We start from the raw sequence: 25,113 nt of genomic DNA on the forward strand, positions 1-25,113 counted from the left end.
TTTTATTTAAAAAGCATAGGTTGATGTTTTTGGAAGAAAATGGAATAAAACGTCATCTCAAGCTGAGCTCAAATAGTTATTTGATGCCTCCTCCACAAATGCATTAGACAAGTGAAAACAGTATCGAGCAACACACTGATTCATGATTGATTCAGTTCTGCAACACTGGCAACTTATATTAATGTTCACACAGAGAAATTCAGATGAAATGTATTTATTGATAATTAAGCATTTCAAAGAACATGGAACAAAATGTAATTTAAAACAAAATGATAATATTTGTGTTCATTGTTATTCATACAAGTTGAATGTGGCATCAAAAATCGTTGTTTTGGAGGGGGAGAGGGGGTGTCGTTGAACCAGCAACCGATCCTGAGCCAGGTTATTCAACACTGAAAGTGAGGGCCTACAGACGTGCTCTTAAGCAAGGCACTTAACCCCAAAGTGGCCCCAGGGGTACACGTTTACAAAAACTAGAACAATGCATCCTACCTACATGTCCCACGTTCAGCTTTGGATGTGATTGCCTGGTACTCTTGAAAGACAGGCTGTCAGATACAGGACGTACTAACAACAATGTGCCTGCTTCAGATTTAGACTAAACGATGGCGTGCATCTCCTCAAAAGTTGGTGTTCGAGCAGTCGGTATGTTGGGAGCTGGAATGTATGAGCAGAGAATGCTTGGGGGGGAAAATGTTGGGATGTGATCTGGAAAATCAAAAGCAGGAAAAAAAAAGAAAAGAAAAAGAGTAATCACCCATTTAAAAAAAAGATGGGTGATCCCATTTCCAACTTTATGAAATTCCAAACGTCGGATGAAGAATAGAAAGTATGACCAAAGGTGTGTCTGTTTGTGTGTGTGAGTGTATACGTGTGTTACAGGGAGGGGCAGGAGTGTGTGATCTGCGTGTTTACCTTAGTGGGGGGACACCCCATCGTCCACAGCAGTTTCAGGCCTAACGCTGCTGTTTTCCCCATCCCACGCTACAGCTGCGTGTGGCGTACGTCCAGGGCAAGGGCTCAGTTTGGCTCCCTCCCACTCTAGCTGCAATAATCAGCAAGAGGAAGAAGGTGGCTGGAGCAGCAGCAACAACAAGGCATGCAACTAACAGTTCACATGGAGAAGGTGGAATAATGTGGAAATGTGGAGAGGCTATCTGTCACTTAAACCTAACGTAGCACTACCAGTTCAGGTGGCAAAACAGAAGTAGCTAGTGTGTGGTACAATTATGAACAGGACTATTGTCAGTCATAAAAACTAAATTCAGGCGAGATCAGGTGTAGATTATGATCCTTTGCCCGTGTAATCTGGTTGACATGAAACAATGAACCCAAATACAATGCATCTAGATATACATGTGGCGTCAAACAACTCTTGAGGTGTGATATGGATGCAGAGACAGCCAGTGAACTTAGCCATGTGTTTCTGGTGAGACCACAAGAGGGAAAAGGAAATCATGACCCTTCTCGCTACTGCTCGGGAAACTCTGCGGCCTTCACAAAATCAAAAACAACCCCTGCGTTCACCTACGGCACCAAGGCCGTCACCTCATATCCACTCAGTGAAGTACCCTACGTTGTGCACATCAGCAACACGCCACCGCACTGCACTTAGAAGAGACACACTCATAGCCACTGAAATGATTTCTCACATTTTTCTACAATTTATGTAACCTGCATTTAAACTCGTTAGCAATGTCTGATTTTACAGCGTGTTTCGTTCATATGCCAGAGGCTCAACCCCACTCACCACATGCTACAAGTATGACAGTTTTCCTTCTCAGCCAATAAAAGGGCTGCCTTTTATTTACACAACAAATCAGTAGTCCTACATTATCTTGTCTACTCGCTGTCTTCAACTGTTTAAGAGGAAACACAATCACATCATCTTCAAAAGAACAGTCAATATTCTTACCAAATGTTGGTTGAAATTACTTTTGCAGCTTAAAATATTTACACAAGTAGCAAATTGTAAATTTTCTGGTATGAAAACTAGCTCCACTTTCCCTCTAAATCACTAGTGGTTTACTAATGTGAGCTGTAATGTGACGACAGCTGATGAGACCCGAACAAAACCAATGGTAGAAAATGTCAAAAAAAGGGAGAAATTTTGTATCTATCATGTAGAACTTGCTTCTCACACAGGATCTTACGACAGCTATTCAAGACAAAACTAAAATCAGATCTTCTTCTGACTAATCTTTGACCTAAGACTCTGACATGATATACTGTATTTTGTGTTTGAGATGCATGGAGAGCCTCGGCTGAGCGAGAAATAAAACAAGTGACGTAAATTATGACAAACAACTCGGAGGACATCCAAGTCTAAAAACATCCACTCAGTATTTTTACCCTGTTCTCAAAAGTTAAAAGAGGCTACTGAACTGAACTATGAATTCTTGAACATGCACAGTCACAGACTGGTGATATCTGTCTGAAGTTAAACTAACTCTCCCACTTAAACGGGATAACCATAGAGGGGGGATTTTTCACTTCATGAAAGGTTGGCTCAAAACAAAAAACCTAAGTCAGAGCAGGTAACCACAATATCACTTTCTGTTGCAGTGAAGTTCGCTGCAAAGTAAACTGATCAACCTGCGACTGAGACAGTGTGAGTTTGAACAGCTGCAGTAGCTTGAAAAACCAGTCAGCTCAGTGAAACCAGCCTAAAACATACTCTGACCACAATGCTGCCAATTTACACACATTCTCAATGTTACCCAGGTGAAGATTATTTACTAAGAAGGCAACAAATGATGAGATGTCTCCTGTTTAATGTCTGGACAAACAGTCCACTTTTTACAAACAGGTCAATGTGACAGAATTCAAACCAAGGCCTGTTACATTCTCTACACAGGGCGGTGAGCGTGTGGGCTCAAATATAGATTTGAAATTGGTCATCATAAAGGTGTACAAGCTTGTACAAACCTGAATCTCTGTTACTGCAAGAAAAGTTGTAACATGTAGAAGAAAATCTTTTTTTATCCTGTTAACAAAAAGTGCAAGATGGATAAGTTCCTCATTTTGACATGGCTCTACTCATCTGTTGAAAAAGACTGAGCATCTAAACTCTTTTAAGATGACGCCGTTACAATTTTAATTTAGCACATTTTACTATTCAACATCAATATTTGTGCAAATGTTTAAGTAGAGTATGTAAGAGGCCTTAAACCAGCACCAAAGAAAAAGCTTCAATGGAACCCAACCTTTCTGTAACTTAACCGAAGAAACTTTCAGCTGTGCCTCTGTAATATCAAACAAAAACTAATGTTCGAAAATATTCCAATATTAACTGTCCCACTCATCTCCACCTTTGTCCACTTGTTAACGCATATATTCACCCTATTAACAACGATCACAGCCGGCTGGCGAGTTACAGACTTGGGTAAAATGTACAAAAGGGTGGTGCGCTTCATATTTAAAGCACATTCGAATTACAACCTTACTCCCTCTCGGATTTTCCTCTTTAAACTGTCCCTCATGTAAATACACATGCACACACGCGAGCACACACAAACACACGCACACACATCTGCAGTGTGGTAGGAGTGTGCTGGGGATGGAACTATCGATAAGGGGGTTCTGGCGTGTGGTAAGGGTAATCATGGCGCTGGGGCATGGGTTGCCCGTGTGCGGGTGTCTGCTCATACGGTGTGGATGCGGAGTAGCTTCCCGCTGCTGTGTAAGCTCCTGATGAATCATATGCTCCGTAGCCTCCAGATGCGTCATAGCCTGCCGAGGCGTCGTAGCTCCCTGACGAGGCATCGTAGTTCCCCGAAGCGCCATATGTACCGGGCGGCGCGTAGGCTCCCGGTGCGGCATATGTTGGGGGTGCCGTGTACGTCCCTGGGGGTGCAGGATTTGCAGAAGTGGCCTGTGTGCTGGCTGGAGGCGGAGGAGGTGGGGGAGGAGGAGGATTGGTGTAGGCATACTGGAGGTACTGGTACTGTTGCTGGTATTGTTGCTGGTACTGTTGGTATTGATGCATTTGCTGATAGTACTCTGTGTAAGACCTGGAGTGCAGGTTACCATTGAAATGGTAAGAGGGAAGTAAAAAAGAGAAAGGTTAGAGAGCAAGTAGATGATTTTAGTTTAATGTTTTCAAACACATTTGTGTAGTTTTTTTTAAGTGCTGTACAAAAACTATTATTTCTGTCATGTGTACAAGTCGAAACAGGTTTAACATTATTATTATAATACAGATTATGTTTTCTTAAAAATGTACCTAGCAACAGGATCTGACCCTTCGGGAGTTGTGGTGGCAGATGCGGTGTCCTCTGGTACGCCAGGTGGTGTCGGCAGCAGGGCACGTCGTTTGGGTCGTATCTGAGCGAAGGAACCCGGAACGGGGTCAGGGAGGAGGGGGGCTCGATTTCCTCTAATTGGGCTGCGATCCCGCTCATTTTCCGAAGACGCTGCCTTTCTCCCCGCCTGCTGCTCTGCCAGAACCTTGTCAGTAAATACACATTACATGTAGAAATTTGTAATCAATGCCAAAAAATAAACATGAAAACTATTATTTTACACAAATAAAAGATTAAAGACCTTCTGTCCTTCCTGAAAGAACTTGGCTCTTGCTGCCTCAAAAAGCGTTGTTGGATCTGGTCCAGTCTGTGGCTCCACTTCTTCAACGGCAGCGCTGGCTACGGTATTGTGATTGGCCATATCAGTGTACACCTGGTCAGCAACAGCACCATACACCTGGCTGGCAAGAGCACCGTAAATCACCCCATCTGCACCTTTAGCACTAGTAATGCCCTTCAGAGCTGCATAAGTGGGGTCGAAGGATGTGGTGTTGTAGAATGAGTTATGGACACTTTGTTGAACCTGCAAAGACACATGAAAGACACCAGCATATAAAATTTAGCAACAAGACATCACAACAGGGTTAGACACAAGGTTAGATCGACTGCAAAGTGTTACAAGGTTTTATGGTGGATCTGACTGAAATCATTAGTGAGGTCTTCAAATGATAGTGGTCACCGTTAGACAATTGGGATACATCTAGACTAATGCGTTTTTGTTTATAACACTTTTAAAAACAACAATGATTTCCAGCCAAGTAATCACCATCTATAGTAACACAACTGAAAACCCATCTATGGACTTTTCAGATCCTTCAATTCATTTTTCTCACAAATCAATCTACACACAATACTCCATAAAAACAAAGCAAACACCTTCGTCCTTGATTACTGGGCGTGCTGTGCTCTTGGGCACTTTTAATGCTGTAGAAATGTTCTTGTATTCTTCACCAGATCTGTTTCTTGACACAATCCTGTCTCGCAGGTCCACAGACAATTTTCTTGACCACATGGCCTAACTTTCACTCTGACATATACCATCAACTGTGAGACTTTATAAAAACAGGTGTTTGCCAATCCTATTCATGTCCAATGTCCAAAGCATCTCAAGGACCATTGATAGAAGAAGGATGCACCAGCTCAGTTGCAAGTGTCATTACTTATGTAAATAGGATATTTCACTCTTGTATTTTTTGATAAATTCACAAAACATTCCAAAAACCAAATTTTTCTTTTTCATTGTGGAGGATTACTGTGTGTAGATTTGTGAGAAAAAATGAATTGAATACATCTTAAGATGAGTCTCAAACAGAACAAAATGTGGAAATCTTAAATCACGTGGTCTCGTGTGGACAGCAGGCATAAATATAGCAAACTTGAAGCACTTCAAACCAAAAAGGTAGAGTTGTGTGGATGTAGCATTAACTTACTTGTATGGGTAGTCCTGCAGCAGCTGCAGCAGCTGCTGCTAGCACAGCTGCTTGACTCTGGTGATGTTCTAGTGATGGAGGAGGTCGGGGGAGAAGACCTTCTCTGCCGCCTGGGAGAAGAAAAAGACATGACACATGAGCTCCTTACATTATTCAATTAAATACATAACACTTGTTTAGTGTATCCTTCATCTCCAGCTGCTGATACAGTACCAGCAGAATTGGCTCCATTTCCCCCTGAGGCGAGCTGGTTGATCAAAGGTTGGGCTTTGGAAAGCTCTACGGCCAACTGACGGCCCTTGAACATGGTCCCGTTAAGTGCCTCGATAGCTACAAGGGCCTCCTCCTTCCTCTCCATATGCACAAAGGCATAGCCGACATTTGAGCATAATCTTGCTGTAGAGTAGAGAGGGAGCAGTGAGATCAGTGAACTGATGTCCATCTTATACTGTTCAACATTATTAACTTGATGGATTTAACTCTTCAAACTTTGAAACCCAACTGTCTAGATAAACTCACTGAAAACTTCTAAACAATAATGCTGTAATTAGACATTATGTCCATTCATTTACAAAATATTCAAATAAATGTCTCATTTCAATTTATTTAAGATTTGATTAACTACGCACCTTTGACTTTATCACAGTCTAAAACTCTTCCAAATGTTGAGAACAGCCCATGCAAGTCGTCTGCGGAACATGTTGCGCTGAGGTTTCCTACAAACACTTTTGTGGAGTTGGGTGGACGAGCACGGGATTCCTCTACCACCAGGGGTCTGCCTCTGTACTCTTTGCCATCGAGATGCCGTATGGCCCTGTAGATATGAGAATTACCTTTATCATTACCAAGTGAACAGCACAAGGCACAGAGAAACATGCAACCTGCATTTATTTTATATGCATAACAAACTTGATTGACAGTATCTTGCTGCTCATCTTTAGAATGAATAAACGTGTCTAATCTTAAAATAAAAGAATCCTTTATTAGTCCCACAGTGACTAATTGGCAATGTTAAGTTAAAGTCGTCTTAAGTCAACATAAGCTGTGACAGGTCAGACTGGAAAACCTGGCAACAATTTTATAAACTGGGTCAAAACCCATGAAAGAATATATCATTTCATGTGCCCATTTAAGTTTGCTCAAAGACCCACAAGAGCAGCGGTTCCTTCATCGCATCAAACAGTGGTAAAGCACCGTTGAATACCTGTCTGCTGCCCCTTCTCCCTTCAGAGTCACAAAGGCGTACTGTCTGAGCAGGGAGCAGGTGTTGATCTCTCCATACGGAGCGAAGAGCTTGTTCAGCTCGTCGTGAGTTGCATCTAAAGGAAGATTCCCCACAAACAACTTCACGTTGTCGCTCATCTCTGAATCAACCAGACATCTGCAAGAGAGAAAACAGGACGCATCGGTTACGTTTGATACGTAGGTTAATGCTAATGAATTCGATAATCTACGATTAGTTTACGATTAAGAGTAAAGCCAAATCAGGATTATAACCTGATCGGTATTATTGAACTGAGGTGGTTATTCATTGATGGAGTGTTTACAGTCCCCTGTTCTAAGAAGTGCACCGACGTTAGCTAGTCGAGTGTTAGCTAAGCTAATGAAATTAACTTTCGCGGGAGAGAGGCTGATCGCATGAAGTTAAAAACAGTTTGAGAGCTTGCTGGTTATTTATCGTCAAACAAAAACCAACACAAAACAGTTTGAATGAGACGATGTAAGGTCAGTCACACTACCAGCAGATAACAACTACTGGCCATCTTGTTGAACGGCAGCATCGGCGACGCAGCTAGCGCTAGCTAAGCTAGGTAGCTAATGCTAACGTAGTGGGTTTTATCATTGTATATTGGAGTAATTGTTACAGCTAGATGTATATGAATGGTACCCACTGCCATAAAGAATACAAACTTATTCTGTTGCTTCCAGGTTTTGTGTAAAAAAAGCAGAGAAAGACGTTAAAAGCGGCAGCACGGTGCAGACTTCTTACCCAACGCGGTCCCGTAGCTGTATTTCAAACCTCACTTCCGGTTCCGGTTTCTAGAGGAGAAGCGGCGACGCATCATTGTCAGACTCCCGCAGGTTAAGTTATAATTTAATATACAACGTGAACAACTACAAATTCATCATACTTCAGAATAGCTTTCGTTTTTCATCAGCCAAATAAACATAAAGGGATTATTCTGCGTTTTTCTGTTAGTGTGTGTGTCATGATGGATGTTTACAAGTAAAATCACAAACTGTGTGAGTCAGTTGTCAACATTAGAAGAAGTGCTGCAGCCTTTCGATCGATGTTTGCACACTCAGAGCATCACAATGGGGTTTTATTGCCAAGCAGGTTTACACATACAAGGAATCTGCTGTGGTGTATTTGTGCAAGTATAGATATATACAAAAATAAAAGCAGGAAACAAAAATGTAATATTAGAAATGCTATAAGCACCAGGGGAGGGATTTTGCAATATGTAAGTAAACACAAGAGACTGGGAAGTTAAAGAGTTATCCAGTGTGAATTATTCATTCAAATAATACACGTTTTTCATCATTTGGATTGTTTCTCAACCGTCACATTGTCATAACACTTTACTTAAAAAACCTTTTATCTCACTGAAAAGTCAAACCACTCCAAGGCCTGTGCAAATACTGCAGTACTAAAGTTTAACCTCTGGAGGAGGCTGTTTCTATGGATAAACACACACAGAGTTATTATATAAAGTGAGATGTTAGGGGGTTGTACCATGTTTCTGTCCTGTATCAAACATTGTACATTGCTGTTTTATTATCACACTAACAACTCTTTACATCAACAGTTCAGCTGAATGTGCTGCTGGTCAAGCTGCAGTCGGACTCATGACTCACAGTCAGTCCAGTCCTGTGGTGCAGACGCGTTTTCAACAGGTGAGGTCAGGTGGGAGGAGGAGGAGGAGCAGGAGGAGGAGGAGGAGCTAGAAGTAGGAAGGAAGACGTCTCCAGATCTTTGGACTCACCGGAGTTAGAGGAGAAGTTGACTTTCCATCTAGTAAACTTGGCTGCTAGAAGAAAAAAAAGGAGTATGACATCATAAAGGGGATTAAGAGAAGGATCAGGCCGAAGAGGTAAACAACAATCTGGGCTGTGTAACAGTGAGAATCACGCTGTAGCTGATGTTAAACAGTTTTGTGGTGGTCAGGAACAGAAGTGTGTGAATAATTAGAAGAGGAAATGTAGTTTCACAGGAATGCACGCTGCAGATCCAGGCAGACGTTGGCCTGTAGACTGCAGCTTTGACAGAATGGAAGACATTAGATATGTTCATATGTTATTATTATATCAATAATAATAGTGATAGCACTTTATGTGGTGTTTGTTGTGTGCTGCATGCTTCCTCTTAGCATTGAAGCTCTGTCTGTGCCTGAGCTGCTGCACTTTACCAAGTCTGGACTTGCTGTCCCAATCCAGGCAGATTTACAGCGCAGGTGTGTGTCTGTGTGTGTGTCTGCAGCCGGCCCACCCATCTCCTTGTTAGAAAGACATGCAGCATGTTCAGGGGTGCATTATCAGATGCAGGACTATCCATAACAATGTGTGTGTTTTGGTTGTGCGTGTGTGTTTATGTGTAGATGGCACAGCAAGACGAACCCCTGTATGATTTCCCAGAGCCCACCCAATCGGCAGAGCGGAAGTTCTCGGGGCATCAAAGGGGACAAGGCTCCTTGAGAAGCGTCAGCGTACTGGACCGCCTCCTGCTCACAGTCCCTGTCTGGCTCCAGCTGTCAATCAACCCTGCTAACGCACTGCACATACTGCAGAGAGAGCCTCCTGGGGTCAGATACACACATTTAGTACTTAAAAGGAGAAAATCACAAGAAAGCAAGCACACACACACATTCAGTGAGCTTGGTTAGACCTTGTATTAACATCCGTCCTGTGATCTGATCACTCAGATCATGTTCGGAGGCAGTCTGGGGACGCAAAAACTGTACAGCTGACGAACTCTGAGCTGCTACAGCTTCTTTGTGAATTAAATTAATTTTTATGCTTCTCAGTGCCCATACACATACACTCAAGCATCTAAACTCAGACTGTGTAAAAACAGCATCATTTGGTCTTCACAAAAACAAATGACAGATGTGATTATTTGCATATGGAGTGAGGAAGTGAGATCCCATCACAAATGGTCACAGGAGACACATTCAGGACACATTTTAATGCCAGGTGTATACAGACAATGTGTTTCTCTCTCTTACCAGTTACTCAATTGTGTTGTCCTGCAGACATTCCTGGTGCGGAGGTCTCGCACATCTCAGAGAAACGTGCTGTGCATGCGGTTGGTGGATGACAGTGTGCCGTCCTTCGTTCGGCAGTTTGGCATCAGGGAGGAACAGAGCAGTAAGAGCCCAACACTCCTAAACCCTAATGAGCTTAAACATGTGTCTTATGCCAAACCCAGAAGATGAAATCTCTGGATCAGAAACAATAATCACAGCAGTTTCATTACACTTTTATTACATATTTACACTTAAAGACCGATGTGCACTGGTGAGGCCATTTGGATGAACAGGTACATCCCATCAGGCTTGTGTGATTACATTGTTTTAGTTTTCAAATACTGTATATGCTATTGTATAGATTACTGTGATTTGGTTAATTTCAACAGATTTCAACAGACACAAAGCTGAAAATATGGAAAACTTGTTTTTGTATCTCTGCAAAGAGAAAAGCAAGTAGCCCGAGGCATTAGGTTTGTGGGTCGTCCATCCATCTGTCTGATTCTTGTGAACATGATATGTCAAGAACGCCTTGAGGGAATGTCTTCAAATCTGGTACAAATGTTCAGTTTGACTAAAGGATTAATTGATTCGATTTGGGAGGTCAAAGGTCAAGACCACCTGACAAAACATGTTTTCGGCCTTTTAAACATTATATCGCAAGTCTGCCTCAAGTCTAAAATTTTGACCAGCTGTCACTGGAAGATTGACCGGTTAGATTTCAGCTTATATATAATAAAAAGTGGCGGAAATTTCATATTGTCAATAAATGATCAGAAGTGAATGGCATCCAAATACAATGGAATACAAATAACCACATTATCACAGTAAATAGTCAAATAACCATAGAGGCAGTTTAACCACATCAATCTTACTAACTACCCATCTCTCTCACCACAGCTCTGTCTCTAGAGACTTCGGCCATCAGTTTTCCAGATCTGCCGAGACTGATTTCTTTCTACTGTGTCAGCAGGTAGAACATTATCTTCCTTATCCTCCTTCATAACACCCCCCACCCACCCCCACCCACACTTCTATTGAGTCACCATCAATTTTTCATAATTTCCACATTGATCGCTTGACCATATCTATTGATCAACAGGAAACAATATTGTGTGTGTGTTTCAGAGATGTATTACCTTTCCCTCTGGAGCTTCCTGAAGCCATCGCAAAGGCAACATCACACAAAGAGCTGGAGTCCATCTCGCATATGGGAATAGGTTGGTGAACACAACTCCTCATTTCCTTACACAAGGCGCTCACATATTAAACATAAGGTAACAAACTTCCAGCTGCTGGGAAACAAACATTAATCCTTCCATTCATGAATTTTTTAGCCAATCATCCAGAAACTTGTTTAAATTAAGCTTAAGATAAGATAACCAGCAGCACAAGGGGAAATATGATGAGAATACAGTTAGCATAGAAACAGAATCCAACATTAATAACATACGAATAGTATGTACAATGAAAAGATACAGATACAATATAAGCACAAAAATGCAAAAAAAACTATAGGTCCCTGTAATTCAGTTTTCTATTGTGTCCATGGAATACAGATTGTTGGTATTTATGAAAAAAACATCTGTATTGTTTGCTAGAGTTTTGGAGTTCACATCTGAACGTCCGCGGGCCGCGGGAGGCTCCCAAGGAGCAGAAGGACAAGAAGCAGAAGCCAGACCCTGCAACCCCAGCGCCACCTGCTGCTCCTCCGCAGACCGGCTCTAAATCAACTCCCCAGCCAGACTCAGACCACCAGACCAACACAGTACCAGAACCAGGCGCAGCCACCAATAAATCAGCTCCCAACCCCACTCTGTTCCATGAGTTTTGTCCAATCATGACGCGCAGCCCCAGAGAATTGGACTGTGGATACGGCTTGGGTGCTCTCTGCTTCATCAATCCACTTTTCCTGCAGTCTCAGAGCGCTTTGTCTCGACGGCGAATGTTGAAACGCAGCCTCAAAGTTCGAATTTCCATGGAGACATCCACTCTGCTGTCCCCGCCTCTCGTGTCGCCACCTCCACCGCCTCTAATGCCCAAAAGTAAGGGGAGGTGTAAAGCACAGAAAAAGAAACAGGGTGTCGGAGGCCACCAGCTCAGTAAAAGTCTTTCTCAGGGTGGGAACCCAAGTCAAGCCATCACCCAGAGAGATCCCACAGCTCAGGTCACCCAGCCTCTGACACAAACACAGGAGGGTCCCTCTGAAGCCCAAACACAGCCTCCGTCTGCAGCTCCTCACAGCCAGCAGGAGGAGCAGGAGCAGGGTGAAACTAAAGCTCGATTTGAGACTGCAGAGGCTGCCCAGCTCCCAACAGTGATGGAGCATCTCGAAGAGGAATCAGACTACATGCAGCCCTCTCCAATGATCAACGTCTCCCATCCTCTTTCACTCTCTCATTACCTTTCTGCTTCCATGGCACCTCCTCTTTTCCTGAAACTGTCACAGTCCCTCTCTCCTCACAGCCAGCTGGAGGAGCAGGAGCAGGGTGAAACTAAAGCTCAATTTGAGACTTCAGAGGCTGCCCAGCTCCCAACAGTGATGGAGCATCTCGAAGAGGAATCAGACTACATGCAGCCCTCTCCAATGATCAACTTCTCCCATCCTCCTTCACTCTCTCCTTACCTTTCCGCTTCCATGGCACCTCCTCTTTTCCTGAAACTGTCACAGTCCCTCTCTCCTCACAGCTCTCCCGGTATGTCTCCCTCTCTCTCCCCATATCAATCCCCAACCATTTCTCCCAAGGCCCCCTTTTCTCTCTCTCCATGCGACTCCCCCTGTGCCTCACCCTCCCTTTCGCCTTATCAGTCGCCTTCACTTTCTCCTAAGGTCGCCTTCCCCCTGTCTCCCTTCACTTCCTCACCCTTGTCTCAGAGGACAGAGGAGGTGTATCACACACCCACTGCCACCGCTTTAAGACCCAGTCAACAAAGATCAGAGCCAGACACTGAGGAGGAAGGTTCAGCCACCGATGGAAATAAGGAGGACAAAGATGAAACAAATGAGGAATTGCATGAAAAGGAGGAAGAGGAGGGTTTGGTTTTACAGATGAATGCTGCTTCTCTTAACGACACGGACAGCTGCAGTTCCTTCAGCAGTCTCGAGGGGGCAGCAGAGACTCCAACTCACTCACTGCATGATCAGAACAGTGTGAACCTCTAGCAATCAAAAATGCAAGACTTTTAATTATTATGTGAAGTGATATAAGAAAAACAAATTGTGTAAAATTAGCACAGATAAGTTGCCAGCATTCAAGGAGCTTAGAAACATATTTTTTTAGAAGACAACTTTGAGCACAAAACCAAAAATTCCCACGCACATACCTGATGTTTTGCATTTAAAAAGTCATGTTAATAGAAATTTTGTACAGTTACTGTCACCCTCTGTCTCCCAAGCATACAATAAAATATTTGACAGGGTTTCCATATCTCCTGAGAATTCAACTGCAAACAAGAAACATTCTTTAAAAACTCTATCTCCACAACTGTAGAACAGAAACAGGACACAGGATGTTGTCACTGACCCTCCAGTGAAATCACTGCAGTTAAATATCAGAAAGACTTAAAATTAGTTTCTTGCTGCAACGTGAATGGTTTGTTTCTGACACATAACTCATCCTTCAGTCAAGTGTCATTTTTATATATGTCATTCCTTAATCTCGAGGGATATTTGTAATCTAATTATAACATAAATAAATTAAAGCCTGTGGCTCTGGTAGAAAAAAAATCCACAAAGTTCTTATCAAACAACTTTTATTGTGAAGATCAACACTACATTTCTTCAGTACACTCTTTTAGGCCTTCCAAACAACAATATTTTTGAACTGTCAATTAGTAGATTCATTTTAATACCAAACTTGGTATACAGTGTTTTTGTGTTACCATAGAATCATCTTAAGCTTTCAGATAATTATGATTGCAGATGCTGGACAAACATTTCACTTAGAGGACCAGTTGTAACGATCATTTTTAGCCAAAAGTCAACTGTCAAGTTCTGAGTAGAGACAAAATATTTCCTAATCATTTTGTGATTTGTGAAACCAATTTGTGACCAACCGTTACTTACATAGACATTAAACCCAGGATTTAAACGGTCAGGCAGCACTGGTTTAATGGTTAGTCAGCAATACTTCTCCTCAGAAAAATAAGTGCATCAAAAAGAATGATGTTGTACTAAACAGTATATATGAGCTGTGGATGGAAAAACTGGCTGGTGTCTTTTGGCAAATGTGTTCTGGCTTTGTGGTAATGTAGTCTCCCTATAGAAATGTCATTTTAAAGGATTTGAAAGAAGCTGCAGTTTTTCAACATTCATCATCACCTCTCTTATCACATTTGGCTAAAAAAAAAAAACATGTTGATTTTAGCTGGAATTTTAGAAGCCTATAGATTGGACATCCATCAACACCAGCAGGGGGCGTCTCTTTTGCTCATCTCCAGAAGGTCGGCCTCCAGCTTCTCTGCGTCATCCTGGAAGCGCTGGGTGAAGGAGCAGATCAATCCTGCTGCACTGCCTTCATACTCCACCAGCTCAACACTGTCCCCTGTAAACCACACAGTCAGACACAAACTGAATTATCTACCCAAGAGGCTACAGCTGCTTCTACATATGTACTATCCATCTATTATTGAATGTGAGATAATCCCCATAACAACAGGTGAAAAGGTACACACCATTGACTTTGGTGTTGGCCTGGACAAACATCTTTCGATCTTCCTTCCTCAGCAGCACCGTCTCCCGAAGACGCAAGAAGTTGTGGGCGCCGGTGTCACTGACAGTGGAGTAGAAATCATAGAGAGCCCTGCCTCCTTCCACATCCGCTGTCGACTTTAAGATCTGCAAACAGGTGGAATCAGGTTAATAAAAGAGGTTGATCAAAAACAACAGTATGATAGAATCGAGAGATAATTAACCATAACATTCACATCACTTCATTATGTCAGTCGGAGGAGGCTTAGCATTAATGTGCTGCATTGCCACAGAACAGACAAGATTATGCTAATAAATAAAAAAATAAAAAGAAGCAACTAATAAAGAAATCACCCAAATCAATGTAAGTGTACAACAGCCTGTAAAGTTTATATTTTGTTTCTATTTGTTGACTGATTTATTGATCAATTTGCTGATTGTCTTGATTAAACCACAATTAAGGTAGGTTTATAAAAACCTCAGAAAATAAAGAAATATCCATCAGTTTCCAAAAGCCAATGCTAAGAGGTCTAATATATTCAGTCTATTATTATTAAAGACAAAGAAAACCCGTTTTAATCACTTATATGATCAGTCAAATATCAAAAACAAACCAGTTCTTTGACTGTTACCTAATGAACTTATAGTTTCTACTCTAACTTTGATAAAAGGAAATTCCCAGTGGTGTATTAGTAAAATAAGTTACTGTTTATTTCCACAACACTGCTTTATTTCTTTAAAAAGAGCCAACACATTTGTCTTTCTTCTGTCCAAACAACTGAATAAGTTCAGATATACCTGCAGTTTACAGAGGAACCTGTGGATGGCGTTCTTGCCCACAGTGTGGATCTTGCTTCGGTCCAGTGTGATTCGAGCGTCAGGCTTGCCGTCCACCCCCGTCACTTCCTCCAGGCCCACCAGGCCCTCCCCGGCCTCCAGCAGAACACACAGGATCACGAAGCGAGCCTGCATGTGAGCCTGAGACAGGAACACAAAACGCACACGTGTGACATGCAGTGTGTACACAATCCGACACTCATGTTTACACTGAGGCAGACATACTGTAAGCTGAATTATAAAACAACACAGACACATGAGACTGAGCCAGTCGGGCTGTGAGAAACAGACGCTTAATGGTCTGTACATTGACGTCCCTTGTAAACACTGATCGCCCGACACTATGCGTCTGATGTTCTACATAACTGAACATTATGAGTCATTTTACAGGTTGAGAGCCGAGACCTGTGTTAACCAAAGTAGAAAACTATTTGACTGATACAACGTTTTAAATATGTTATTGTTCCTTTCCCATGAGATTTAACAATTTCACACAAAAACTTTCCAAACCACCACTGAATGAACAAATTACTTTTTGTGTACATACATAGCAGATGTTGAGTCAAACAACCAAACTATTCTGCATCACTCATGTGATCGCATGAGTTTTCTTAGTAAATTATATAGTATATTTACTGTCAGAAAGTCACTTGATAAATGTCTCTTATCTCTCACCTCCATCCAAAAACCTTTTACTCTCAAATTAATACTTAATACTAATTAACGTTTTTACTGATTTTTGGTTTTTATATGATAAAAGACATATGAGCAAAATAAGCAGTCAGCACCATGACTGAGTAAACAAATGCCAGTCTAAAAGGTGGAGTCTGACAACCAGGCTTTGTGATGTCACAAACCTAAGAAACCAATCCTGTCAACTTGTGGGTGGAGCCCAGTAGCTGTAAAAGGTTCCTCAAGTGCAGGTGAGCACTTATTCATAGATCCCAGTCACAAAATGGAGAATGAAGAAGTAAATCTAAGCTGTTTTAAGAGGAATTTTTTTTAATAGACAAACCATATGAGTATGTAATTTTGAGGAACAAATAGTTTTAGGGGGTGTAATAACCCACAGGAGTCTGGAGTGGGCCTATGAGTGTAATACAGGTCAATTCCAAGAAAAGAGAGATGGATAGTGAGATTACCTGTCTCCAGCTCTTGCTCTCAGGTGTGTAGAACTCCAGGCCCAACAGTCCAGCCCTGACCATACTGAGCCAGTTGACATACACCACATCCTCAGCGTCCTCGCCTTCGTTGCCAAAGATACTGGAACACACAGACAGACATGACAGTAAAGGGGTTGGCCACCTTCAAAACCATCAAGAGCAAGTCACCTGGATTTATCAGTAATAACAACCTCTCCATTCAGATTATTGGATTGGGTTTAAATTACACAATGAGATCCATAACTTGTTTTGTCAATAATTGATGCGGATGATTTTAAAACCAACAGCAACATTTTTGGATTAAGATTTATGAAGATGTTTTTTATGTCTTTAATATGCAAAAAACATTTTTTTTTTCTCTATATTTTTATTTTTCTATTGGCTCGTCTTGCAACATCAATCACATCCAATAGCAAATCATGCCCACACACTTCATTCATTTTGAGGTAATGCAGCCAAAGTCTCACATCATAAATAACACATCTAAAAAGCCACATATTTAATGCAGCATTAACATCCCAGACATGATTGACTGAATGTAACTGAGAAAAACAGATTAAGTATCAACAACTCTGTCTGCTGGCAGAAGCTCAAACATAAACGGGTTGACGACGCCTGGGGGAAAAAAAACTCCTCTTTGTCCTCATTCTGTTCCTGAGAGATGGAGGAGGTGTGTGGAGGGTTTATAAACTATTCAACATATACCTGAGTACATTCTTGTTGAGACACAGGTAGAGTCCGACACACTCGGCTCTGCATTCTTCATAAGAGGAGGCGATCGTGGAGAATTTACTGTCCCACGTCTCGCTGCCCCGATACCAACTGGACACCTGAAAGATAAACTCACACTTTTCAGTCACTTGTTCACCAGCTGGATGCAAAGTGAAACACTGGAATAACATCTAGACTGTGCAGTGAGCAGGTAAATGTACACACACAAAACTCACCGGTTCTCCAGTTTCTGGGTTGATCACCTTGTTTTGGTCGAAGTTGAACTTGCCTTCATCGTCCTTCAGAAAAAGACAAAAGACAGAGTGTAAATTAAAAACACACCAAACTGAATCAGATTTTATAACTCTTCAATCCAGTAAGTGGTAAATGGACAGCATTTAAATATTGCATTTCTAGTCTCAAAGACACTCAGAGCGCTTCCCACTACAAGTCACATTCACTTATTCATACAGCACTTCTATATACTGTTTAAATTCTTTCCTTAACGTAACTTGGAAAGTTAAGAGGAACCGACATTTTCAAACTCAACGTTGTGGTTGTTGCTCACAGCTAATTGCTTGTGTATGTGGTATTTAACATTCATGTGACCACAAAGGGTGCAGGCTAATTCTGTGGTGCTGACATCACTTTGCTTTAATGGACATGCGACCACAGTCAGTGAACTGCTTTCTATCAGTAGACAGTGTCAACTACACAACATATAGCCACAGACAAAACATACACAATAAATTAGAATCATAATATTCTCATTTAATGTATCACAGGATGTATTACAATATGTTTGACTAACCTTGACAAACAGTTTGCCACTTCCGTGGCCCAACAGCTCATGAAGTCCAACCTGCACCTCGAACGACGGGCCCTTCCACTTGATAAACAGATCCTAGAGCAACAACACACAAACACAAAGGAGGATGTATAATGATTGGAGTGTATGAAAGATAAGAGCTGATGTGTAAGAAACATGTTAGTGTGTTACCTTGTCTTCCTCTTCCAGGAAGGTGAGTTTTTCTTTCTTTGTAGCATAGGCCACAGCCAGCACGTTGCCCAGTGACACGTTTTTAAAGCCCTCTGACTGTCTGATGTCGTCGTCTAAACAAAAACACACACAAACACTTTTTTCAAGTGTAATACTGCTTAATTTCACAACTTAAAACCAAGTGAAATGTGTAAACTTGAAGCTTTTCAACAGCGTCTGACATCTCAGTGCACGTACAGTTGGGGATGTTGATGCCAGCTGGTATTCCACTGCCAGCGAAGGTGAGAACATCCAGCGAGGTGAAGTCAGGTTTAAGGAAAGTGTCCTTCTCAAACTCCCTGGGCCAAGGCAGCTCAGGAAGCAAGACCTCTGCTGAGCTCACCAGCTTCGCAAAACGCTCGCTCATCGCCTTGTTCACCACAGCAACAAAACCTGGAGGTGATATCACAAGACTGGAATTAAGAAGAATAAAAATCCCACTAACCCAACGACTAATCAAGAACTAAATCGCAAAACGAAAGAAAAAGAAGCAATGAAAACTATGACATATGAACCCTCCTGCATTATAAACTATGTATACTGTACACCAGCTTTCATACATTCACACATGAGCCACTCTCTTTGAAAGGAAGTAAAACTACATTTTATATTATAGACAATTACACATTCCATAATGGTTGTCTAGTAGCATTCCCTTTCCTTTTTCTGATGAAGATTTCATTTTAATTAGGTGCCATTTTTGTATATGTGGTTATGTAATTGTTTTAGTTGCTAAGTGACAAGGTTAATATTCCCCCAATAGTTTTCAACTCTGTAGCACAGCAATAAAACTTTGGGAGGTCCAGAGTCTAACTATCATCTGTCAGTGTAGAGTTACCTTCAAACTCTCCTCTGGAGCCAAATGGGTCTCTGTAGCTCTCTATGAAACCTATATAACTGAGAGAAGAAGAGAAGGAGGTGTAATGAGGAATAAAGGGCAGAGGGAGAAAGGATCTGGCGATTTAAACAAGTGTTTTATATAACGGTGGATGCAAAGGTCAACAACCAAGACATATCCAGAATTTAGGTTTGGTCTACAAGGAAGTGAAACATTGTTGTAAACTAAGACCTTGATTCCTTGCCTTTTACGTTCATATATTTGAATGTCTATATTTGGCTATTTTCTAGTCGAGTGGTTTGTTATGTCACTGCTTTCACATGCACCTGGTGATTTGTTTAATATATTTGGACACTGAGTAACATATCTGTGCACTGAGTCGAGTGTCTTTAAACTTTGAATAAACAGGCAAACAGCTCTTTGTGCAGCAGCGGTGAATTCAGGGAATTAAGGACTGAGCCATGCAGCCGGTCATCAGCCCCTTTATAGTTTCAGAAAGAAAGCTGCAACCATGATTACCACAGGCAAGGCACACAGCCCGGTCCAAACAGTCAAGCTTAGAAACACGCAATGCACTACTGGTTTAAATAAAGAGTCATCTTGCAACATATAATTAAATAGAAAAGTCCTCAGAATTTCCAGCTGCACACTTTGGTTTCAGTTATACATAAAAACAGGTTTGTTTTCTGCATTAACTCCGTCTTTCATAAATATAATAAAACACAATGTTTTCATGCTTTTTCATCACATGTAAATACATCATCAGTTCTGTGTTTTAATTTTCATGATATGTTTGGAATTAAGCATTTACTAAATAATGGAGCCACCTTCACTTCACGTGTTCAGTAGATGTTACTATGGCTCAGTGGACTCACCTCTCAACAATTGGTCCTTTGTCTTTGATCCAATAGCGTGAGCCTTCTTTGTGGGCTTCAACTGAGCCAAGGGTGAAGCTGCGTTCGTACTCTTCAAGCATCTTTTTCTGGTTCTCATTGGCAGCGTAGGCCTGTGTCGGATATTTAGAAACATAATTTTAAAGTGGAAAGGTGGCAGAGAAAACTATTTCTCGGAAACTTGGAGAAATTTCTGTTGCAAAATCAACTTTTAATAACTCAACTTCCTGTACTCTACATAATTTTTGTGAGCACAGACTAAACATGGACTACACACCCCATTTGTTTCCTGATCTCTCACCTGTGCTTGTTGGAGGTTAAAGCTGACTTTCTCCATGAGAGGAGCGTAGTCTCCTCTCTTCACAGTGAACTCTTTGTCTTCAAAGCTGAAGCTGCCGCAGCATGACTCACATTCCCCGTCCACTGCACAATCTGAAGCAGCAGAGAAGATGTAGAATGTAAAGCATTGTCAATAGTTGTGTATTTAAGATCACTTGTGGACTCATTATGTGATACAACTTTACATATACAAATAAACATGGTGAGTGGTTGTTGTCGAGATTTATAAATATTATTGTGATTCTCATGTAAAACTCAGTTTACTTTACCTTTCTGCACAGCTGAGGCCAAGCGCACCTCATAGCAGGCTTTCCCTCCATTGTCTCTCTTAAACAGACGTGTGTTGTATGCAGACAGTTTCTAGAGACAACACAGGGCGATGTCAAATTAGACTGAAATAATCACGAAAGAGCAGGGAAAAAAACACAAAGACAGAGGACGAGCCATCAAAATGCAAGAGAGGTAAAGGAATTTAACAAGGCAGGCTTCAGCCATGATCAACAACATGAGAGACAATGTTACATGTCACAGGAGAAATGGAAAAGAAAGGTGGCAGTAGGAGTATTGGGGGTGGGGGTGAATTCACTTTACCTTTGAGTCTAGGAACTTCTGAGCCAGCTCAGCATCCTCCAAGCAGCAGTTCCCTGAGAAGTAAGTGGTGATTCCCTGAAGAGAAGAAAAAAAATGTTCATGAGCCATGTGTTTTCTTCTGGGATCAGAGAGGCAGGTCACCTGCGCTGCTCACTGGAAATCTGAGGTGTGGCAATGGTGTGGTTGGCAGCCAATCTAAAAACACCAGCCTATCAACAGTCGGACCTGTGACTTGAAAACGTTCTAAGTCTGACATGAGTAACACTTAATAAATTAGAACAAGAAATACCAGCTACAGAGACAAAACAACACTAATGCCAGCCCTAAAGCAGTGTGCAGAATTTAATGAATCAAATATGGCAAGTCTTGAAAACTTGATAGAGAAATAGGCAAACATGATTTCAGTCCAAGCAGACTTGAACTCTGCACTGAACTCCCACCTTGTCGCCCAGCCCCAGCTGTTTCTGTCTGTCTTCCAGAGAGTAGAGAAGACACGAGCAGCTGTTCCACAACGCCTCCATCTCAGTGGGCTGCTCCTGAAATGCCTGGCTGGCCATCACCAGAGCTTTCAGCTGGTCCTAAGTGGACATACCACAGATGAAGGGGGCTTAAAATGATATTACAGCAGCAGTAAAGAAGCATTATAGATCATAAACACCTCATAATACACCAATGTAATACACTGAAGCGTATATTGACAAGTTTGAGGTGTTTAGAGTTCTTGTAGTATCAGAAGACTGTACTGGTGCTGAAATATGCAGGCCCTCTTACCTTAGGCAGATTTGGGATGAACTTTGTGTCACCAAAAGACTTGTAGTTTCCCATGTTGGCATACAGACCTGCTGCATACACCAAGAAGGCCTACATGTGAAAAACAAGAAAAAATAAGTATTCTAATAAGTATTTTAAGTATGTGGCACCAATAATACCTTTCCATGTGTCTGTATTTGATTGTGGATTAAAGCGTGAGCCAAGACAGGAAGAGAAACAGCCACAGATTACAAGACTGTGTACCTGGTACTCCTCAGAGCTGAGTCCAGCTGCCGTGGCGACCTGTGCCAGCTGTGAAGGTGTCTGCTTCCTGAAGATTTTCTGCAGCAAGACAAAGATGTCTGCCGATTCAGGGGACGTCTGCAGCAACACTGCCAGACCACCATACCTGAGACAGACAACGTTTTTCTGATCAGGTGAGATATTGCTTTTCCATTAAAACCTATTGATTTTTTTGTATTTCAATACATTGACCTCAACTTGCAATGTCCAGAGATTAGTAACATACCAGGCGGCACGTGACAGGTAGTGGGCGTACATCTTCTCCTGGGGTGAAAGCAAGCGGAAAGCCTCACCGCAGTCAAGTGCCGAGATGCCAATGTCATTCGGGAGGTAGTACTGAGAGTCCACCATCTTCAGACAGAGGTTCACCGATGATGATAAAGAACTGAATTAGGATTAGTGGAGAAAAGGAGAAAGAGAAGAAAGAAAGTATATGTATAAGTAGAATATGAGAAAAGGAAAACAAGTTCAAGTTAGAACCAACCACACTGGCTGTTGTTTTTTGACACCATGAGCTCTGCCTGTCTGCAGAAGGTTCAACAGCCCCTTGTACAAACACACATATCTTAATCTAGCATTGTGGAAATATCTCATAAGTGTACTCAGCAGTTGCCAGTTTATTAAGTGACATAGTTGTATTAATGCAGTCTAATACAACAGTCATGGAAATTGTAGTAGTAGTGTTTTTAATAGGTGTTGACTTGTTTTAGATGCCGTTGAACTTTACTGAATTACACAGTGAGCTGATTCTGATACATATACACTGAAAACTGGATAGATACAAGATCAAGTACCAAGTCATAATCAATCGTTCAATGACAAGTCACTTTCCACTGACTAATCTAACAACAATAACGCTATTTCATCACTAATACTGATTCATTCATGGATTCTGATGTTTTAGAAATATATATTTGGGGTTTTCTCATGGTACTTGACAGCTCTGAAGAGACAGAATATGAACTGAAGTGTTGACACTGTTAGGATCTAGTTACAGCATGAGGAGATAAGTTAACACAGAAACTGGACCCAGACAGAAGCCAGACACCCGCTCACACATGTATCCAATAGAAATAAATGTTTCTGATGAGAGTCACCGACAGGTCGACAGCAAATCACCGCAGCCGGTTTCTCTTTCACTTTTCATTCAAACCAAAAATGAGAACAAAGTTGCAGAGAATGAGCCGCAGGCCGAAAGCAACGTGTTTACAGCCAAGAGTCTACAAACAGCAGGACAAGAATAAAACCTCACATTAAAATAAATGACGTTTGGACTTCAGGCTCCTGCTCAGCTCAGTGTTAACATTAGCTCCTAGCCTGCATGCTAAGCCGGCTGCTGAGTGTTCGTTTAAACGCACCAACCACGACTTCTGTGATCGAAACATCAGGCGGCAAACACAATCTAATCACTTTCTGTACCCGACCGGCTGCTACTCGATGTACAAACAGGAAGAAACGTGCAAATCAACTCAACAGCTTGTTACCGTGTTTTCCTCGAAGAGCTAAAGTCAAATTGCAGTCTCACGCTGCACACTTCCTGTCTCTAGTCAATGCCAACCCCGCCCCTCGACCAATCGCAGCTCGGGTACTTGTGATTGACAGCAGATTTAAACCAGTAGCATCGCCGGACTGTTTGAATCGCATCGCAGCGAAATATCTCGATAGACAGTCAACGTCAAACACGCGAGGTGTAATGTCGGCACACCATGATACTATTACAGCCACAAATAGGAATACTCCCTCTGGCAGAGATAAATAGTACCGTTTGGTGCACGTATGGACACGAGACGAGGTGGCCGAGTGGTTAAGGCGATGGACTGCTAATCCATTGTGCTCTGCACGCGTGGGTTCGAATCCCATCCTCGTCGAACACTTTTTCCATTTTCGGAGCAGCTTCAACATTTTCTCCTTCTAGCGAGACACGTTGACAACAGACACGTGACCCTCCGGCAGCGGTCACTTTATCTTCCTGTGGTCTGGAGCCTCTTCTTCTTATTATCGTCGAGTGTCAAGCGACATCAAGGTGCATTACCGCCACCTGCTGGATCTCCTTCTTCTTACAGCCGTATTTTCTGTCAACCCGAGGTGAGTGAAGACCCGCCTCTTTTGCTTCTCATTGGCTGGTACTCACTTACTCCGTTGGTTGGTTTCTGCTTGAAGACTTGTGATTGGTTAGCGTGAGTGTCGGAAACTCAACGTGAGCCAATCAGATAAAGGGTAGGGGCGGGTCAACGCTCACCTCTTCCTCGTTGAGGCTTTAAGGGATAGTTCACCCAAAACTGAAATTTCGCTCTTTATTTACTTACCTCTATACCAAGGAGCACTTAACCCATAAAAAAACAATCACTCACTCAAAATAGCGCCAAAATGTACTGGACAGATAGTTTCGTGTTGTTCACTGTTGACACTGTTATCTGTGATTGTGTTGTGTTCAGCTGTTTAGTGTCGTTGTTGCTGAAGCGCTGTGTTTTCTCACATCATTGAACGTGTCACGAGTGGGCACTAGGCCGTTTGGACCAATGGTGGGGACGGGATGGCATGACTGGTTCCCCATTGGCCGGTTGTCAGCAGGTTGGGGCGTGAATGAGGAAGTGTTGGGGGTGAGGTGTGTGTGATTGGAGCGAGAGGAAAGGAGAAGTTCGGAATGTTCTCTTGGCGTCGTTACGTCGACAGTAATCTGTAGAAGTTATAGAAAAGTGGAGATAAAGAGAACTGACGAGACGTCAGTTCTCTTTATCTCCACACCGAACGTTACAGTGTGTAGTCGATGTGGTATTTTCGTTTCATCTTAGCGTTCATGTCGAGTTTGCGGCGGGGTCTGCTTTGACGACGTCGCTGGCGTTAAACCATCATCCTGGGACTCGACGACTTTTCCAGTCATGTCAGAATTTTCATCTGCTTTTCTTTTACATGACCTGGTCCTAAGCCACCGAACTATTTGTAATTCGAAGCTTTGCACCATACATCCATGCTTTGCA

The 25,113-nt window shown here is 42.1% G+C and overlaps 4 protein-coding genes and 1 non-coding gene across 14 annotated transcripts in view; 3 read left to right on the forward strand and 2 right to left on the reverse strand.

Moving 5' to 3' along the window:
• Positions 1-25,113, forward strand: part of snx12 (sorting nexin 12) — a 108,584-nt gene that overhangs the window by 69,447 nt on the left and 14,024 nt on the right. The window lies entirely within an intron of this gene.
• Positions 199-7,794, reverse strand: rbm14a (RNA binding motif protein 14a). 5 transcript variants are annotated; one of them, XR_002203160.2, is made up of 10 exons: positions 7,725-7,794; positions 6,939-7,115; positions 6,364-6,548; positions 5,948-6,130; positions 5,735-5,844; positions 4,546-4,827; positions 4,226-4,449; positions 3,651-4,013; positions 916-1,045; positions 199-708 (listed from the first exon to the last, which is right to left on the reverse strand). XR_002203160.2 is itself a non-coding variant. In XM_020097155.2 (9 exons), exons 2-9 carry the CDS (start codon positions 7,094-7,096, stop codon positions 1,042-1,044), a joined length of 1,509 nt encoding a protein of 502 aa, XP_019952714.1. In that variant the 5' UTR covers positions 7,097-7,115; positions 7,725-7,794; the 3' UTR covers positions 199-1,041. The 5 variants fall into 5 exon arrangements, 3 of the variants coding, with proteins under 3 accessions (XP_019952714.1, XP_019952711.1, XP_019952712.1); XR_002203159.2 differs by having other exon boundaries at positions 916-4,013; XM_020097155.2 differs by having other exon boundaries at positions 199-1,045.
• Positions 7,056-14,473, forward strand: LOC109635783 (ras and Rab interactor 3-like). 3 transcript variants are annotated; one of them, XM_069539816.1, is made up of 7 exons: positions 7,056-7,156; positions 8,545-8,829; positions 9,334-9,537; positions 9,988-10,102; positions 10,882-10,954; positions 11,110-11,201; positions 11,583-14,473. In XM_069539816.1, the coding sequence occupies exons 3-7, from the start codon at positions 9,334-9,336 to the stop codon at positions 13,142-13,144; spliced, it is 2,046 nt and encodes a 681-aa protein (XP_069395917.1). In that variant the 5' UTR covers positions 7,056-7,156; positions 8,545-8,829; the 3' UTR covers positions 13,145-14,473. The 3 variants fall into 3 exon arrangements, with proteins under 3 accessions (XP_069395917.1, XP_019952710.1, XP_069395918.1); XM_020097151.2 differs by lacking the exon at positions 7,056-7,156 and adding an exon at positions 7,712-7,816; XM_069539817.1 differs by lacking the exon at positions 7,056-7,156 and having other exon boundaries at positions 8,477-8,829.
• dpp3 (dipeptidyl-peptidase 3) lies at positions 13,718-24,167 on the reverse strand. Of its 4 annotated transcripts, none has more exons than XM_020097148.2 (19): positions 23,898-24,167; positions 22,362-22,520; positions 22,097-22,241; positions 21,854-21,943; positions 21,523-21,660; positions 21,083-21,157; positions 20,761-20,851; positions 20,454-20,584; positions 20,135-20,265; positions 19,260-19,318; positions 18,620-18,814; positions 18,383-18,495; positions 18,194-18,286; positions 17,619-17,681; positions 17,377-17,501; positions 16,651-16,771; positions 15,470-15,649; positions 14,656-14,818; positions 13,718-14,525 (listed from the first exon to the last, which is right to left on the reverse strand). In XM_020097148.2, the coding sequence occupies exons 1-19, from the start codon at positions 24,035-24,037 to the stop codon at positions 14,383-14,385; spliced, it is 2,355 nt and encodes a 784-aa protein (XP_019952707.2). In that variant the 5' UTR covers positions 24,038-24,167; the 3' UTR covers positions 13,718-14,382. The 4 variants fall into 4 exon arrangements, with proteins under 4 accessions (XP_019952707.2, XP_019952708.2, XP_019952709.2 ...); XM_020097149.2 differs by lacking the exon at positions 23,898-24,167 and adding an exon at positions 23,620-23,858; XM_020097150.2 differs by lacking the exon at positions 23,898-24,167 and adding an exon at positions 23,388-23,679.
• On the forward strand, positions 23,922-24,003 carry trnas-gcu (transfer RNA serine (anticodon GCU)). Its single transcript has one exon. It is a non-coding gene; the product is annotated as a tRNA-Ser (tRNA).

Source organism: Paralichthys olivaceus, chromosome 15 (genome assembly GCF_024713975.1).
Source record: "Paralichthys olivaceus isolate ysfri-2021 chromosome 15, ASM2471397v2, whole genome shotgun sequence".
Lineage (NCBI taxonomy): Eukaryota > Metazoa > Chordata > Actinopteri > Pleuronectiformes > Paralichthyidae > Paralichthys > Paralichthys olivaceus.

Coding starts and splice junctions, on each gene's coding strand:
- LOC109635783 (XM_069539816.1), top strand. CDS start 9,334: ATGGCACAGCAAGACGAACCCCTGTATGATTTCCCAGAGCCCACCCAA. Junction 10,103..10,881: donor CATCAGGGAGGAACAGAGCA/GTAAGAGCCCAA, acceptor CTCTCACCACAG/CTCTGTCTCTAGAGACTTCG. Junction 10,955..11,109: donor TCTTTCTACTGTGTCAGCAG/GTAGAACATTAT, acceptor TGTGTGTTTCAG/AGATGTATTACCTTTCCCTC.
- dpp3 (XM_020097148.2), bottom strand. CDS start 24,037: ATGTTGAAGCTGCTCCGAAAATGGAAAAAGTGTTCGACGAGGATGGGA. Junction 21,944..22,096: donor TCAGCTCTGAGGAGTACCAG/GTACACAGTCTT, acceptor TTTCACATGTAG/GCCTTCTTGGTGTATGCAGC. Junction 21,661..21,853: donor TCATCCCAAATCTGCCTAAG/GTAAGAGGGCCT, acceptor ATGTCCACTTAG/GACCAGCTGAAAGCTCTGGT.
- rbm14a (XM_020097152.2), bottom strand. CDS start 7,096: ATGAGCGACAACGTGAAGTTGTTTGTGGGGAATCTTCCTTTAGATGCA. Junction 4,828..5,734: donor CTGCAGGACTACCCATACAA/GTAAGTTAATGC, acceptor GTGTCTTTGCAG/GTTCAACAAAGTGTCCATAA. Junction 4,014..4,225: donor GGGTCAGATCCTGTTGCTAG/GTACATTTTTAA, acceptor CCTGCACTCCAG/GTCTTACACAGAGTACTATC.